The 15199-nt window shown below is 39.9% G+C and overlaps 1 protein-coding gene across 1 annotated transcript in view; it reads right to left on the bottom strand.

The window, feature by feature from the left end:
• The window catches only part of LOC131406085 (RNA polymerase-associated protein LEO1), a 32830-nt gene extending 20209 nt beyond the window's left edge, over positions 1–12621 (bottom strand). The window contains exons 1-3 of the mRNA XM_058541586.1: positions 12517–12621; positions 3937–4692; positions 1119–1223 (exon numbers count right to left, since the gene is read on the bottom strand). Coding sequence (XP_058397569.1) covers positions 1119–1223; positions 3937–4692; positions 12517–12574 — 919 coding nt within the window. The 5' untranslated portion in view covers positions 12575–12621. The remainder of the gene's footprint in view (positions 1–1118; positions 1224–3936; positions 4693–12516) is intronic.
• Between the last annotated feature and the right edge of the window lie 2578 nt (positions 12622–15199).

The raw sequence follows: 15199 nt of genomic DNA on the forward strand, positions 1-15199 counted from the left end.
TCTCAACAAAGAACTATGAACAAAACGAAAGGATAAACATATCTAATTCTCACAACAACTCTGTAAGATGGTTAGCATTATATCTCCCTTTTACAGACCAGAAAATTGAAGTGTAGTAATTTGACCAAAATCATATAGTTGGAAACTGGAACCACAAAGATTCTAACTTGGATCATCTGATTCTGAAGTCTGTGCACATAACTATTAGTTATAGATCCAAAGATCTTTAAGTAAATCCCAGAACTTGCTGTTCTGTCCAACTCTCTCCTTTTCTCTCTAGCTGACCCTCTAAATGTTTGCTTTAGTTATAATGATACTTATAATCCTTTATATAAGCTATTTAACATTAATGCCTATTTACCATTCAGCACAATAATGGTTGTGCATAACCAAACTATCAAAATTATGCTTGCTGTAACTTTTTTTTGTTGCTGAGGAAGATTCTCCCTGAGCTAACATCCATGCCAATCTTCCTCTACTTTTTAATATGTGGGCCACCAGCAAAGTATGGCCACTAACAGAGCGGTGCAGGCCCACGCCCAGGAACCGAACACAGGCCGCCAAAGTGGAGCGTGCTGAACTTAACCACTAGGCCACTGGGGTTGGCCCGGCTGTAACTTTTATACTAACACCTTTATTGCATGGTAATTTACCATTTGAAACACAGTCATACATAGAAACGAATAGGTGGATCTTTTATCCTTACAACAAACCTACCTTACCTAACATTGTTTTTATGAACTCTTGGTCTAATCCACAGCTCAAAGAACCAAGTTCTTCATCTGATATTAACCTGTTAAGAACTTAAGAACAAGCTGCCCTGGAACTCTCATTATTCAAACTCAAGAATGGATTGCCACCTCCACTTCAACCAGAGCCTCAGCCCCCTAACAACAGACTCACCGTAACTATAAATGAAGAAGCAAGTTCTTCTTCACCTGATTGAGCATGAGATTTTCTCATATCCGCACAACTTCCCTGTGTATACTAACTGTATCCCTGCTCTTTCTGTGGGTCTTGCAGTCTGGAGTAAACGCCCAGGGTTGGGATTGCACTACAGTTAAATGCAGAAAGAGGGTTGGAAATATACAAATATATAAAAGAAGTAATTGGAGTACCTTTTGGTACCTCAGTGTCACTATCCACTTCTGAATCAGATGCAATTGCATTCTTGCGTTTCATTCGTAAAACTTCATCTTCACTATCACTGCCTCTTGCAGATTCTGTAAGAGTAGAATTAAAGGTTCTCCATAATCACAGTCATATCATAACCCTGAATTTTGTGTTTTAAAGCAATGTTAGGGATAAACAAACTGTGGTACACCCCTACAATGGCAAACAATTCAGTAGTAAATAAGAATGAACTACTGATACATGTAACAATTTGGATGAATCTCAGATGCATTATGCTAAGTGAAAAAAGACTAAAGTGAAAGAAGAAAGGCTACATACTGTATGATTCCATTTATATGATGACATTCTCGAAAAGACAAAACTTTAGTTAGTGACAGAACAGATGAGTAGTTGTCAGGGGTGGAGACAGGATGTGACTACAAAAGGGATAGTATGAAGGAGTTTTTTAGGGTGACAGAACTGTTCTGTATCCTGACTGTGGTGGTGGTTACACAAATCTATACACACATTAATATTAATAGAACTGTACACACACACACGATTTTCAACTTAACGTAGTAAATTTAAAAACAAAATTAGGGCCGGCCCTGTGGCTTAGCAGTTAAAGTGCGCGCGCTCCGCTACTGGCGGCCCAGGTTCAGATCCCAGGCACGCACCGACGCACCACTTCTCCGGCCATGCTGAGGCCGCGTCCCACATACGGCAACTAGAAGGATGTGCAACTATGACATACAACTATCTACTGGGGCTTTGGGGTGAAAAAAGGGAGGAGGATTGGCAATAGCTGTTAGCTCAGAGCCGGTCTTCCTCAGCAAAAAGAGGAGGATTAGCATGGATGTTACCTCAGGGCTGATCTGCCTCACAAAAAAACAAAAACAAAAACAGAAACAAAAATAAAAACAAAAACAAAATTAATAAAAGGAACATCGGTTTTTGTAAGCAGAAAAGCTTGGTAGAATGAGAAAAGTAGTACTGAAACTTACAATTAAATTTCTATATGACTCATTACAGAAGGAAAAAAAGGTAAAAATATTGCAGTGGAAGAGACAAATATGTCATTATTTCTGGATGGTACAATTATTTACCTAATTGTAAACTTCAAGATAATCAACTGAACCACTGTAGAACTCATTAAGAGTTAAGCAGGATGACCAGCTACAAGATTCCCTACCATGACCCTAGTCTTATGTTAGTCTGCTAGTACTGAGGAAGTAGTGCATAAGCCTTAATGATTCTGGTTAACAGTACAAATAACCACCCAGAACCAGTTACTGAATACTCACTGCAGTCCTATAGTCTATATAGACCTATATCCATCTCTGAAAATTTTCTGACCTCCTCTCCTAAATAATGCCAAAATGTGGTCTTGGGGCTGGCCCCGTGGCTTAGCGGTTAAGTGCTCGCGCTCTGCTGCTGGCTGCCCGGGTTCGGATCCCGGGGGCGCACCGACGTACCGCTTCTCCAGCCATGCTGAGGCCTCGTCCCACATACAGCAACTAGAAGGATGTGCAGCTATGACATGCAACTATCTACTGGGGCTTTGGGGGAAAAATAAAAATAAATAAAATGTGGTCTTGAATGCTATCCTGTGAGGTACGTATTACAAGGGAAAAGACTCCCTCCCCCCGTATTAAAGCTCTCTAAGAAGACAAGATCAATATGTAATTATAATCAATCACCTATAGAAATGAAGCAATCCAGATATTACTTCAGGAAGACTTCCAACCTAATCAAGATGACTTGCACAAAATACAAAGAAACAAGATCTCTAAAAATTTTTAATATTCTATATGAACAACATGTTAACTTGAGCAGAACAGTGTCAACAGCTATTATAAACAAGGATCCAGAAGCCAAAGTTCAGCTGTGAGTTTCCTGTAGTGTTTAGGGAATGAATATTCTGACCCGTGCACATCTCCCTAGGGCGAGGATGCATGCGTCAAGCTATCACAGCTCACTGAGATCATCCAGCCATGTTTTCATTTCCTGGATGATATGCTTCCCAGGCAACCTCCCGATTATTATAATTTGGCATCCAAGGTAGATTTTCCCCAAGGGAAAGAACACACTGGTAAGAGAGAAATAACTGATCATGGGGATGTTTCAGTGTTACTGTTTTTCTTCTCCAGGTAAATCTATTCTCACGTGAGACATGCTCTTCAGTTACCTTTAGAAATGGAACCAACTCTATTCATTATCTAGCTACTTTAACACCATACATCTTTCTCTGAGACCGTCCTCTTCAAATTTTTTTCTTCTTGATCTATCACCAATCAACAAATGGAAGGGGAATAGATAGAAATAATATATGGATTAGGAAAATTTTATTTTTTATTTTTTCAATTTTTTTGTGAGGAAGATCAGCCCTGAGCTAATATCCATGCTAATCCTCCTCTTTTTGCTGAGGAAGACGGGCTCTGAGCTAACATCTATTGCCAATCCTCCTCCTTTTTTTTCCCCCCCCAAAGCCCCAGTAGATAGTTGTATGTCATAGCTGCACATCCTTCTGGTTGCTGTACGTGGGACGCGGCCTCAGCATGGCTGGAGAAGCGGTGCCTCGGTGCGCGCCCGGGATCCGAACCCGGGCTGCCAGTAGCAGAGCGCACGCACTTAACCGCTAAATCACGGGGCCGGCCCAGGAAAATTTTTGAAAAGAAAAATGTATAGAGTTAGACAAGGTTGAAATGGACAGACAGAAGAGAAAGAACAGGGTACTAAAGATGAGAAAGCAAAAAGAATGAATGGGCACTGCTGTATCTGGATGCTTCTACTACACCATTTTGATTCTCATAACTAGATTACCTGACTTATGGTCCTGTTCCTCTTCATCATCTGAATGCCTACGTTCTTCATCTGAGGCCTGTGGTCTTTCATCATCAGAATTTTGCATTTTCTCCTCATCAGACATCTGTGGCCGTTCTTCATCATCAGAATTCTGTTTCTCATCATCATTATCAGAAGCTACTGGCTGTTCATCATCAGAATTAGCCTTCTCCTCCTCAGACAGTTGTTGTCTCTCATCATCTGAAAGCTGAGGCCTCTCCTCATCATCTGTGTTCTGCATTTTCTCATCATCATCAGAATTCTGCAGCTTATCTTCATCAGATCCTTGTGCCCTCTCCTCATCATCAGAATTTTGTATCTTTTCATCATCTGACTGGTCACTTTTATCTTCTCTGCCCCATTTTTCATCATCTGAATGTGCTTTTTCAGAACCTTCTGCTTCTGAGTGATGGCTCCCTCCATCTGATCTATGACCTTCATCTTCATCGTCATTATGGGCTTCTGATCCACTGTGCTGATCTACATCTGAGGGGTCATTGTCTTCATGGTCAGAACGCTCAGAAGCTTCTGATCTATTGTCTGATCTTTCAGAGTGATTATCACTCCCACTGTGATGAGAAGCTCCCTCATCCTCACTGTCATCTCCAAACAGTTCCTTATTACTTGGTTTTCCTGAATCACCTCTTTCATCTTGATCACTTTCACTTCCAGAGCCATTACTGCCAGAAGCAACATTCTCTTGGTCAGAATCTGAGTCTGATCCAGAATCGGAATCTATGGGATCACATAAACACAAGGCGATGTCACAAAAAAGGCTGTGTAAGGAACATCAAAAGTCCATTCCAACATAAAAACAATGAAAAATCTGTCAAAGACTGTCAGAATCAATTTTCTTGGTACTCTGGAGACTAACCAAAAGTTTCAGCAACGAGAATGCTGAACAAGAAAAACCAGCTGAATCTCAGTAAGAAAATAGAACTTTGTGGTGTTTTAACTTACCCTGGTCCCCCTCCCTCAACAATCCACCCCCCAGCTCAATGGTGCCTTAAAGATAACAGCCTGAATTTCTGGTATATGTATCACTACTGGAGGGAGCAGAAGGGACCTCATTCGCAAAGAATAATGGTTGTTGGCTTTGATGTGTCTGGTGGATCACTGAAGGACTAGTTCAAAGGGCTTGGCTTTAGCTCACCTGACTTGGAACTCTCTCAGTGCTGATGCAGCTACCTGGGGGTGTTTGTCAAAAATATTTACAGGTAAATGTATTAGTTGCCTCTGCCTCGGACAATGGACAGCAGTTGGGGCAAACAATAAACTAACCAAAAGCTTGTGAGGAAAGGCTGGGAAATGACATAATATGGGGAGTAAGGGCTTTTCAAAGCTCCCACATATTCCTAGAGATCTGGAAGGCCACACACTTGCCAAAGGCTGTGCATATGCTCAGGAAAGCACTGAGAAGGCCCAAAGCTCTCACTTCTGGCTGACCTTCAGGCTCTGCGCAAGCAGGAAAGGAAGGCCAAGACAGGTTGTAAACTGCCTAGTTGAGTGTTGAAAGCATGCCCCATGCCCCAACACACACACAGAGCCAATCTGCAAACACTGGGAGGTTTCTTTTTTTGGTTCTAGGCATTTAAGGAAATCTCTGTCTAATCACTAGCTGACCACTAAACTAATGTAACAGGGACTTCAGTGGCCACACACAACAAAGACTGCAAACTTCACAAAATTACTTCAAAAGAGTCACTAAACAATAACTATTATAATAAATAGTAACAACAAATCCTGGGGAGAGGGAAGAACATGATTTCCTGAGTTGTCACATGATAATATTCAAAATGCCCAAGTATTAACAAAAAATTATTAGGCATGCAAAGAAACAAGGAAGTACAGCCCATACCTATGAAAAAATGCTAGAAACTGTCCTTGAAGAAGCCCAGACAACGAAAATGAAAATAGGGAATATCAATGAAAAGACAGATATTATAAAAAAGAACCAAATAGAAATTCTGGAGTCGAAAAGTATAATAACGGAAATGAAAAATTCACTGAAGGAGCTAAACAGCAGATGTGAGCAAGAAGAAGAAAGAATCAGCAAACTATAAAATAGGTCAGTTGAGATTATCCAGTGTGAGGAACAAAAAGAGAAAAAAATGAAGAAAATCTAAAAGATTTGTGGGATACCATCCAGTGTACCAACATATACATATTGGGAGTCCCAAAATAAGAGAAAAGAAAGGGCAGAAAGAATATTTGAAGAAATAATGGCTGAAACGCCCAAATTTGATGAAAGACATCAACCTACACATCCAAGAAGCTCAATGAATTCCAAACAGGATAAACGTAAAGAGATCCACACCCACACACATCATCATCAAATTGTTGAAGACAAAGAAAGAATCCCGAAGAAAGCAAAAGAGAAGAAACTTGTCTCCTACAACGGATCTTCAAGGGCCAGCCCGGTGGCATAGTGGTTGGGTTCACGGGCTGCACTTCAAATCCTGGGCACCAACCTACGCACCGCTCATCAAGCCATACTGTGGCAGCATCCCACATGCAAAATGGAGGAAGATGGGCACAGATGTTAGCTCAGGGCTAATCTTCCTCAGCAAAAAGAGAAAGAGATGTTAGCTCAGGGCAGATCTTCCTCACCAAAAAACAAAACAAAACAAGGGATCCTCAATAAGGATAACAGCTATCTCTCATCAGAAACCATGGAAACCAAAAGGCAACTGGATGACATATTCAAAGGGTTGACAGAAAAAGACTGTCAACCAAGAATTCTATACCCAGCAAAACTATGCTTCAAACTGAAGGTGATATGAGCAAGAAAAGAAAAAAATAGATAAACTGGACTTCCTCAAAATGAAACACTTTTGTCCAACAAAGGACATTATCAGAAAGTGAAAAAACAACCTATAGAATGGGAGAAAATATTTGCAAACCACATATCTGATAAGTATCTAGTACCTAGAATATACAAAGAATGTTTACAACTCAAAAACAAAAATACAATCCAATTAAAAAATGAACAAAGGATCTCAACAGACATTTCTCCAAAGTTACACGAATAGCCAACAAGCACATGAAAAGATGCTCAACATCATTAGCGATTAGGAAATGCAAATCAAAACCACAATGAGATACCACTTGACACCAACAGAGATGGCTACATTAAAAAATGAAAAAATGTAAAAATAAGTGTTAGCAAGGATGTGAAGAAACTGAACCCTCGAACATTGCTGGTGGTAATGTAAAACAGTGCACTGTAGAAAATGGTTTAGTTGCTCCTCAAAAAGTTAAACAAAGAAATACCACCACTCAGCAATTCTACACGTATGTATATAGCCACACAAATTGAAAACAGGCACTCAAACAAATACTTGCACACAAATGTTTATAAGAGCCCTATTCAAATAGCCAAAAGAAGGAAACAACTCAATGTCCATCAACAGTTGAATGGATAAACAAATTGGGATATATATATATATATATATATATATATATATATATATATCTCCACACACAGTGGAATATTATTTAGTCATTAAAAAGGAATGAAGTACTGATACACGCTACAATGTAGATGAACCATGAAAACATCATGGAAAGTGAAAGAAACCAGACACAAAAGGCCACATATTGTATGATTCCACTTATATGAAATATCCAGAATAGGTAAATCCATAGACACAGAAAGCAGATTGGGGGCTGGCAGAAAGAAGAAATTGGAAATAAATAACTGCTTAATGAGCATGGGATTTTATTTTGGGGTGATAAAAATGTTTTGGAACTAGACAGAGGTGGTGGTTGCACAACATTGTAAATGTACTAAATACCACTGGATTGCTCACTTTAAAATGATTAATTTTTTATGTGAATTTTACCTCAACAAAAACAAATTGGCAGAATTAAGACATTCTCACATAAACAAAAACAGAGTTTGTTGCTAGCAGACCTGCCCTACAAGAAACGCTAAAGGGAGTTCTTCGGGTTGAAATAAAAGCACAACAGACAGTAACTTGAATTCATATGAAGAAATAAAGAACACCAGTACAGGTAACTAAATGGGAAAGCATAAAAGTCAGTATTAATGTATTTCTGGTTAGTAACTCCTCTTTTTCAATTACATTTAAAAGAGTTACATAAAACAATAATTATAAATCCATGTCACTGGGCAGACAATGTATAAAGATGTAATTTGTGACAACATCATCATAAAGGCAAGAGAGGATGGAGCTTATATTGAAAAAAAGTTTTTGCAAACTACTGAAATTAAGTTGGCATTAATCCAAACTAGACTGTGATAAATTAAGATGTTAATTGTAATCACCAGAGTAACCACTAAGAAAAAAATCTTAAAAGAAACAAGAAGGGAATCAAAACAGTACACAAGAAGAAAATCAGTCATAAAAGAAGACAGTAATAGAAGAATTGAGGAACAAAAACAATATGATATATAGAAAATCAACAGCAAAATGGCAGAAGTGCTTTCTTATTAGTAATTACTTTAAATGGAAATGGATTAACCCTCCAACAAAAAGGCAGAAATTGGCAAAATGGATTTTAAAATTAATCCATCTATAAGCTATCTACAAGAGACTCACTTGAGAACCAAATACACAAATAGGTTGAAAGTAAAAGGATGGAAAAAGATATTCCATGTAAACAGTAACCAAAAAAGAGCTATGGTGGTTATACTAGTATTAGACAAAATAAATCTTAGGACAAAATTTTTACAAGAGACAAAAAAGGACATTATAAAAAGATAACAGTCAATCCATTATAAACATATATGCACCTGAAATCAAAAACTGACAGAACTGAAGGGAGAAATAGACAGTTCAACAACAATAGTTGGAAACTTCAATACCCCACTTTCAATAATGGCTAGAACAACTAGACAGAAGATCAATAAGGAAACAGAGGACTTGAACAACACTATAAACTAACCAGACATAATAGACATCAACAGAACACCCAACAACAGCAGAATTTACATTCTTCCCACGTGCACAGAGAATATTCTCCAGGATAGACCATATGTTAGGACACAAAACAAGTCTCAACAAATTTAAGAAAATTAAAAACACACCAACCATCTTTTCTGACCACAATGAAATGAACTGAATAACAACAGGAAATGTGGAAAATTCACAAATACGTGGAAATTAAACAATGCACTCAAACAATCAAGGGCTCAAAGAAGTAATCACAAGGAAAATTATAAAATATTTTGAAATGAATGAAAACAAAAACACAGCATACCAATACTTAAGGGAAGCAGAGAAAGCAGTGTTCAAAGGGAAATTTGTACCTGTAAACACCTACACTGAAAGAAGAAAAATCCCAAATTGATAAGATAGTCTTTCACTTTTAAGGACCTAGAAAAAGACAACTAAATCCAAAGCAAGCAGAAGGAAAGAAATAATAAAGATTAGCAAGGAGATAAATGAAATAGAGAGCATAAAAATACAGAATCAATAAAACCAAAAGTTCAGTCTTTGAAAACATTTGCAAAAAGGACAAACCTTCTGTAGACTGACCAAGAAAAAGAGAGAAGACTCAAATTACTGAAATCAGGAATGAAAGTGGAGACATACTATCAACCTTACAGAAATAATAATGATTAAAAGAGAATATTATGAATGATAGTATGCCAACAAATTAGATAATTTAGATGAAATGGATTAATTCCTAGAAACACACAAACTACCAAAACTGACTCAAGACAAAATAGAAAATCTGAATAGACCTATAATAAGAGTCTGAATCAGTAATCGAAAAATTTCCAACAAAGAAAAGCCCAGGACCAGATGGTTTCACTGGTAAATCCTATCAAACTTGTAAAGAATTAATGCCTATGGGTCAGCCCAGTGGCGTAGAGGTTCGGCCCAGGGTTCCCAGGTTCGGATCCTAGGCATGGACTGACACACCACTTGTCAAGTCATGCTGTGGTGGCATCCCATATAAAGTGCAGGAGGATGGGCACAGATGTTAGCTCAGGGCTAATCTTCCTCCCCCCCGCCCCCAAAAAAGAATGAATGCCTATACTTCTCAAACTCTTCCAAAAACTTGAAATAGAGGGAACACTTCCTAACTCATTCTATGAGGCCAGCATTACCCTGATACCAAAGCCAGACGAAGACATCACAAAAAAAGAAAACTACAGACCAATATTCCTTATGAATACAAATGCAAAAATACTAAACAAAATACTAGCAAACCAAATTCAGCAGCATATTAAAAGGACAAATAGGAGTTATCCTAGGAATACAATGGTGGTTCAACATCTAAAAATCAAAGTGAAACACCATATTAACAGAATAAAGAAAAAAAAAGTGATCACCTTAACTGATGAAGAAAAGGTATTTGACAAAATCCAACACCCTTTCATGATAAAACCACTCAACAAATTAGGAATAGAAGGGACTTTCCTCAGCCTAAAAGGCATCTGTGAAAACCCCACAGCTAACATCACATGTAATGGTGAAGGTATGGATGCTTTCTTCCTAAGATCAGAAACAAAGCAAGGATGGCCACTCTCACTGTTTCTATTCAACAATGAACAGAAAGTTCTAGCCAAGGCAATTAAGCAAGAAAACAAAATAAAAGGCATCCAAATTGAAAAGGAATAGGTAAAAAACCATATTTGCAGATGACATGCTCTTATATATAGAAAATCCTGAAGAAGCCTCAAAAAAAAACTATTAGAGCTAACACAAGCAGCAAGGTTACAAGATATAAGATTAACATACAGAAATCAGTTGTATGTCTATACACTAGCAATGAATAATCCAAAAATGAAATTAAGAACACAACTCCACTTGCAATAGTATCCAAAAGAATAGAATACTTAGGAATAAATATAACCTAGGAGGTGCAGGATTTAAACAATAAAAACTATGAAACATTGTTTAAAGAAATTAAAGACAACCTGGCACATTTATACATAAAAGAAACACCCTGGGCCTAGGTAGGGATTCTACCCATTGTTATGCCAAGAAATTTGTCAGGTGTAGTTATTTTCCACAACTCTCTAAGCAAGGAGATAAACACGCTAGGCAGAAGACGAATTACCCTGTCACATCCATACTACCTTCAGGACCAACAGCAACCTTCAAGGACAGATTTGGAAGTAAATCCTATAGAGTCCTGTTATCTAATGGTAAGATAGAAGAAAGTAGCAACCGACTTACAAGAAGGTAAAACATGAAGCCCAGAGAAGCAACCATCTCCATACATCACTTCCCCATACACTCACTGAGTTTGCGATGGGAAGAAACCGCAGGGCATACCTTACTAAACTATTGCTTCTACCCATCCAATTATTTATTAAATATGCATTAAGCACCGAGGTAAACTGGGGGTTGGGGGGCAGAGACGATCTTTTCATCATTATATCCCCAACACTTAGCAGACTAGCTGGAACATGATAGGGGATTGATAAATATTTATTGAAAGAATGAACAACTTCATGGAAGGAGTCATGCGAGGGTTCACACAGAACTGTGCCTTGAAAGGCAAATGGGATATGGACAGGAAAAATGAGGGGAAAATGAAAACATTAGCAAAGGTAGAGGAACAAGAGTTAGTATACAGGACTCGATACTTCCAGAGTCTTCCTGACTAGAACCTTCTGGATACCCATCCCGACAGAGCCCTCACTTTAGATGTACACCTGGTGCTCCCTTGACTACACTTTAAACTATATGAATTGGAGTTGGAGAAAAGAAAAAAAAAACCCACAACAATGCACTTCGCTAAGCAAAAAAGTAGATACGTTACTTTGAGCCTGGAGGGTTGCAAGAATTATGAACTTGGTCTGGGGACCCTTCTCACTTCAAATAACTCCTATTCATATTTCAAACTCAAATATCCGCAATCCTCATGCCAGAAATACTTCCATGCTCCATAAACATTCATTCATTCATTTCATCAACAAATCCTTCATCTCTCCTCTCCAAACACAGACCCCATATGCCCCCCAATCTAATGTCACAGACTCAAGAAATTCTAGAGTTTCTGCACAGGCTCTCAGAGATCACATTCTCTCCGGTGCCTAACGCCTATGTATAGCCCTATGCCCGTATCCTTCCCAGACTCCTTACCTGGATCTCTCAAACTCCCCATCAGGCCATGCTCTGGTTTCACTCAAGAGGGCATTCTGAGCCCCTCTGTAAATTCGTCCATCCCATCCCCATATTCCTCAACACCTACTTTTCATTCATTCACAAACAGCTCTTAGTCTGCGCTAGCCTGTGCAAGACAGGACAGAGCAGGACGCCAAGGTTCCTCCCCGGGCTGCGCAGGCTCGCCCGCGCCTCCACCCCTGCCCCGCGCCCCCTTCGCTCCACACGCTCCCAGACATCGGCTCCACGAAGAACCTCGAGGCGCACCCTCTGCGTCTGTCCCTGCGTTCCCGTCGCCGGGGAGGCTGGCACCGCCGGGAGTGCAGGGGGCGCTGAGGCAGGAGTGCAGGAAGCGCCACCACTCGCCCACGGCGCCGGAGCGTTCGCAGACCCGGAACTGGACCGCTGTCGGGCTCCCGCCGCAGAAGCCCCGCCACGCACCCCTCTCCCGAAGCCCGGCCGATCCCACCTTTACGCTCAGCATCACTGTCGGCGTCGCTCCCGAAGAGGTCCTCCATATCCGCCATCGCCCCGCGCCTTCGCGGCTGCCTCAGCTGGGGGCTGCCCCGCGGCTGTCTTTACGGCACGGAACCAACGAAACGCGACAGTGTCGCAAAGATTGCTAAAAGGCTCCTTTCCTTCTGTGACCTAGTTTTCGCATACGTCACGAACCTATGCCTGTCAGCTCGTATACGTCCGCTCGAAACCCCGCCCTTTCGTCAATATCTGTTATTCGCAAGGATTCTCACTGGGAGTGGGACGTTCCCCGTCTGGGTGTTCGTGGAGTGGGCGGTGCTTGTGGCCTGCCATGAATCAGGCCTGAAGTCCTTTGTTTCATACTGACCCGCAGTTCTCAGATTGTCAAGAATTCCAAAGCGCTTTTGATTATGTGGGTTTACATCTATTGCTATTTACCGTATTAGTAATTAAAGCAGAAATTTTAAAAATTCATTTAAAAATAATAAATAGGTTAACATAAATAGCATTTAAAAATTTTAAGTGACTAGATTTTTTCTAAAACAAGGAAATTAGAAGAGTGGAATTGTTTTAGTTTTGAAAATATCTTTAATGTCTGGCTTAAAAGAAGACAGCTGAAATTCTCATACCTGCCTCTGCATTCAGTCTGTTGAGAAATGTTTTGGTTGAAGCATATGAAGAAAATCTGGCCTCATACAGGTATGTAGGTAATGTGCAAAGGGAGGACGTCTCAGACTCCTTGAAAACGTCTTCCTCAAACCACGACGGCAGCTTTAGAGCAGTGTATCTCAAACATCATAAATTTTTCATCCTAACCCAGTATACACTTTATGTATAAAATTGAAATAAATATTTCACAAAACAATATTTCCCTTACTACTAAGATGCAGTCTGACATTTCCTATTCTCTTCCATTTTATTCTATTTCAGCTTTTGTTTTGTTTTTAATGGTGGTAGACTGTGCACTCACTAAATTAATTTCATGATTGACTAATGGATTGCAACCTGCTGTTAGAAAAACACTATTCAGAGGGTTCCATTGGCTTATTTACTTTGCTGGGGAAAAGTCTGATTTTGCTAGGAAATGCGGCTACAATTGTACATTGTAAAATCAGACAGTACAGTAGTCCCCCTTTATCCAGAGTTTCTCTTTCTATGGTTCCTCTTACCCATGGTCAACCGAGGTCTGAAAATATTAAATGGAATATTACAGAAATAAACAATTCAAGTTTGCAATTGCACGCTGTTCTGAGTAGCTGTAATGAAATCTCATGTTTCTCGGGATGTGAATCATCCCTTTGTCCAGCATATCCACGCTGTATATGCTACTTGCCTGTTAGCCACTTAGCTAGCTCAGTTATCAGATGGATTATTGAGGTACTGCAGTGCTTGTGTTCAAGTAACCCTTGTTTTACTTTATAATGACCTCCAAAGTGCAAGAGTACTGGCAATTTGGATATGCCAAAGAGAAGCCTTAATATGCTTCCTTTAAATGAAAAGGTGAGGGCCGGCCCCGTGGCTTAGTGGTTGGGTGCGTGCGCTCCACTGCTGGTGGCCCAGGTTTGGATCCCGGCGCGCACTGGCGCGCTGCTTCTCCAGCCATGCTGAGGCGGTGTCCCACATACAGCAACTGGAAGGATGTGCAACTATGACGTTTGACTGGGGCTTTGGGGAAAAAAGGAGGAGGATTGGCAATAGATGTTAGCTCAGAGCCGGTCTTCCTCAGCAAAAAGAGGAGGATTGGCATGGATGTTAGCTCAGGGCTGATCGTCCTCACAAAAAATAAATAAATAAATAAATAAATAAATAAATAAATAAATAAATAAATAAAAGAGGTGGGGGCCTTTGGGAGGTGATTAGGTTGTGAGGGTGGAGCCCTCATGAATAGGATTACTCTTATTAAAGAGATCCCACAGAGCTCTCTAGCTGTTTCCACCATATGAGGACACAGCAAGAAGGCTCTGCTATGAACCAGGAAGAGGGCTCTAGCTGGAATGCAACCATTCTAGCATCTTGATCTTGGACCTCCCAGCCTGCAGAACTGTGAGAAATACATTTCTTTTATTCATAACCTACTCAATCTGTGGTATTATCTTATAGCAGTCCCAACGGACTAAGACAGACAGGATGATTCAAGCCAGATCAATGAAGTAATGGGAGAGAACCCAGTTTTGGGGAACATAAAATTGAACAGAACCTAAAATTCAACCAAGAAAGACTTTGGTTAGTGTATCAAATCTATTCCCTGATTCACATGAAGTTTTAGAACATGGCATAAAAAGAGCATTTTAAAAGCCTCTAGAGAGAAAAAATCAGCTGATATATAAAGGATTTGGAATTAAAATGACATTGGACTCCTCAAACAATTCTGAAAGTTAGAAAACAAGAGAATTGTCAGAAAACAAAAGATCATTGGAAAATGATCCATTCTAGAATTCTATGCCCACTAAACTATCATTAAGTACAAGAGAAGAATAATGGTATTCCAAGGAAGCCAGCCTCTGCGTAAGCAGTCTAACTGCCCTGAGGCTGCCATGCTGTGAAGAAGCCCAAACCAGACCAGACCGAATGGAGAGGCCGAGACTACATAAAAAGAGATGCCTGACCAGCTGTCAGCTGCTGTAGACCTCCTGTCATTCCAGCTCAGTCTGAATGCAACCTCAGTGAGGGACCCC

This window comes from Diceros bicornis, chromosome 5 (genome assembly GCF_020826845.1).
Source record: "Diceros bicornis minor isolate mBicDic1 chromosome 5, mDicBic1.mat.cur, whole genome shotgun sequence".
Lineage (NCBI taxonomy): Eukaryota > Metazoa > Chordata > Mammalia > Perissodactyla > Rhinocerotidae > Diceros > Diceros bicornis.